General features: G+C 38.5%; 1 protein-coding gene across 1 annotated transcript; it reads left to right on the top strand.

Moving 5' to 3' along the window:
• Window positions 1–2,457: 2,457 nt before the first annotated feature.
• Window positions 2,458–3,402, top strand: LOC122705801 (olfactory receptor 52K1-like). Its single transcript, XM_043921114.1, has one exon. It carries the CDS (start codon window positions 2,458–2,460, stop codon window positions 3,400–3,402), a length of 945 nt encoding a protein of 314 aa, XP_043777049.1.
• The last annotated feature ends 271 nt before the right edge of the window (window positions 3,403–3,673 follow it).

The raw sequence follows: 3,673 nt of genomic DNA on the forward strand, positions 1-3,673 counted from the left end.
TTTGAACACATTGAACCTGACAGATTTATGAAAAGTTGTTAGAGGAGGCTACTTTGGGGCAGCTCTATGAAATGTTTAATGCTGACCTCAGTGGCCATGAGCAAAATGAAAACTTTCAAATTACCTTCTCTTGGATGCTGATAGATTGACATGGTGCTTAAAGTACACCATCTTCTCTATTATCACTGCCAGGTTTCTGGGTTCTGGCTTTCTAGTGTACTCAAGCCTTCAGATGAGGTCTCCTATTGTATTAGAGATGGAATGCTGAGATCAGGAGGAAATGACTTTCTGGTAAGGATCCATAAAGTACTGATTAAAGGTTATTTATGGAAACACACTATGGTAGAAAGGTACATAGGTTGAATGTAAGTTTATGGCCCTTCCAACCTTGTCTAAAATGCTTTTTTAGAAAGATGGCTTGGAAATGGGATTTTACAGGCTGCCAAATCATTTGTACTTCGTTAGAACCTAGTGATAATAGCTATGGTAAAATAAATAATACACTTCTAACGTAAAAAAAAAAAAGATTAAGGATAAAATTACATATTTTATCAGGGCCATCACATATTCCTTCTTATGGTATCCATTCAAGACTAGTTATTATCCTGATTACTGTTCTTTCCAAGAAAAACACAAAGCAAAAAGGACTTTATTTTTGGTGTATCTCACTTAATCTTTGTACTTTATTGAAAAAGAAGAAAATTTGCATTTGTAGAGAACAGAAACATTAAAAGAATTAGGCCAGAAACATTGCACATTTTATACAATGTTGGGATTTAATGATAGACTTAATTCTCACAGCAAGTTTTGCAAGGTAAACCTCATGTCATTTTTGAGATGAGGAAAGAGGCTCAAAGCTTTGAACACTTTATGGTCAATACTTAAATTAGTGGCAGGGTTGAAATTGTATCACAGCCACCTTTATCTAAAGACCTTATTATTTTTACTGTACCAAGTTACCTTCTAGGAGACCTGTCTGTCATTTGGCTGTGGCTTGCCTTTTACCAAAGGTGGTTGATACATGAAATACTTAGATCTTCATAACTCAATTTATGATGTATAAAAGTTGTGTACTTTTTGCCACTCTGTTTTGGGATCCTAAGTATTTAGAGTAAATTAATTGGCAGAAAGACAAATAATCCAAGTTTGTCAAAACAAAAAAGGACACATATTAATATTGCTGTACTTTGTGATTGTGGTACAGTTGTTCTACAATGTTGTGTTGGGTCCTACTGTGCCTCAGTATGTATCAGCTATATGTATACATGGGCGTCCCTGATAGCTCAGTTAGTAAAGAATTGACCTGCAGTGCAGGAGACCTCAGTTCAATTCCTGGGTCGGGAAGATCCGCTGGAGAAGGGATAGGCTACCCACTCCAGTATGCTGGCTTGGAGAATTTCACAGACTGTATATATACATATATCCCTTCCGCTTGAGCCTCCCTCCCACTCCCCCATGCCATGTAATTTTATTTTTTAAAGCAACTTTGTGTTATGTTTTTCCATCTCTGTATTTTAAGCATCTGTTGAAGCTTCTATTTTTTCTGTGATTGCCATTTATAAATATTATATAATTGGAATATTTCTAATAAAATGTGAAGTCCAGACCTTAATAGTGAAATTTAATATTGTATGATCTTTAACCTATAGCTGTCATCAAATAATTTGTAAATGTGCATTTCTATTTAAAATAGTTATGTACATTAACATATTTAACAAATATAATCCTATTTATATAGAAATATGTTAACCATTAGCTTCTAAATTATGGTCGCTATACAAAAACACATAAATACATATATATATATATAAAATTTTAATACGAAATTATTATCTATTGAGGTATTTTTTGACTCTACCCTTGTCCTTCAAAATATCAGTTATTCCTCCAGAAAACCATATTTTTCAGATATCAGATCAGCAAATTTCCTAGGTTATTGGTCATAATCAAAAACACTCCAGAGAAGAATTGTAAAGCACCAAGGCCAATCTCAAGAACTGAGGACCTTCGGATGATGAAATTCAACTTCTTGAGTGAAAACCATGCTTTCTAGCTCATCCACATCCCCACGTCATGCCTGTAATGAATATATTGGGTCTCCTTTCAGGTCCTGTTCTCTGGGGGGGTGGGGGGGAACTCTCCTACAGGTTTATATAAATTGAATATTAAACAGGATCAGGTCAACAGGAGAATTTACACAACAGAGTTGGTATGTTTTTATTGAGAATTTTCCCCTGAGACTGCTTCTCCCTCCTGCAGAGAAAATAACTGAGAAGTATCTCCCTCCTTAACTCCATTAGCTGCAACATTTGTTTGTTCACTAGCTGGTAAATTTTGGTTATCACCATAAACTACTATAGTACCCAGCATTTTAGCTTCAAACGATGCAGTGATTTCAAAATATCCCTCCTTTTTCTTTCTCTCTAGGAATCAGACCTTGAGGAGGTCTGGAGAGGGATGTCCTCTTGCAACAACTCCATAGCTCAGCCCTTGATATTTGTCCTGGCTGGAATTCCTGGCCTGGAATCTTCCCATGGCTGGTTCTCTGTGCCTTTCTTCTTGGTATTTGTTGTTGCTGTCATTGGCAACGCCACCATTTTATGTATCATCAGGGTGGAGAAGAGTCTTCACGAGCCCATGTTTCTCCTCTTGGCCATGCTGTCAGTTGTTGACCTGTCTCTTGTCAGTGTCACTGTGCCCCGCATGCTGGGTATCTTCTGGATGAATGCCAAGGAAATCAGCTTTAATGCCTGCCTCACACAGATGTTTTTCATTCCATCGTTTTATGTCATGGAGTCTGGGGTCCTTCTGGCTATGGCTTTTGACAGATTTGTGGCTATCTGGCACCCTCTGAGATATACAACTGTCCTTAGTAACAACCTGCTTGTGAAGATGGCACTGGCTGTCCTGGCAAGGGCAGTGGCAGTGCTGACCCCAGCACCCATCCTGGTGAAAAGAATGGAAAGCTTCCAAACTCACATCATTGCATACTCATACTGCGCCTACATGGCTGTGGTGCAAATAGCCTGCGGAGACGTCTCTGATCACATTGTCTATGGCCTCATGGTTATTGTAGCATCTGTGGGATTTGATCTGTTTTTTATCATTCTGTCATATGGGCTGATCCTTCATGCTGTATTTCGAATACCCTCTTGGGAGGCACGGGGCAAAGCTTTCAGCACATGTGGCTCTCATCTTTGTGTCATTGCTCTCTTTTATTCCCCTGTTATCTTTTCTGTCTTGGCTCAGATTTTAGGCTATCGTATGGCTCCCCACCTACAGATTATCATTGACAATCTCTACTTCTTGGTGCCTCCCATGATCAACCCTTTGATTTATGGGGCTCGGACCAAGCAAATGCGGGAGTGGGTGCTACGAATCTTCCATTGTCAAGGAGATTGATGTTGGTACCTATGGAGCTGGAAATCATGTTAGGTTGTAGGTAGAGATAATTCTTGTCATAATTGGGCTTAGTGAGGAAAGGTATAAACCAAGGCAAGAGAAGGATTGGTCAATGTGGGAATGTAGCAGGGGCATGTCCTTTCCATCAAGATATAGTTGTTATGAAACCATGGCAAGCAATCCTCCCTAAATGCTTATGTGTAATAAAACAGGAGAACATTTTGTAATTAATTTTATTGTTTATCGACTTCTATCACATAACATAAATTGG

The sequence above is a fragment of the Cervus elaphus genome, chromosome 1 (genome assembly GCF_910594005.1).
Source record: "Cervus elaphus chromosome 1, mCerEla1.1, whole genome shotgun sequence".
Taxonomy (NCBI): Eukaryota; Metazoa; Chordata; class Mammalia; order Artiodactyla; family Cervidae; genus Cervus; species Cervus elaphus.

Excerpts from the sequence above, each read along its gene's own strand:
- LOC122705801 (XM_043921114.1), top strand. The coding sequence starts at position 2,458 with ATGTCCTCTTGCAACAACTCCATAGCTCAGCCCTTGATATTTGTCCTG.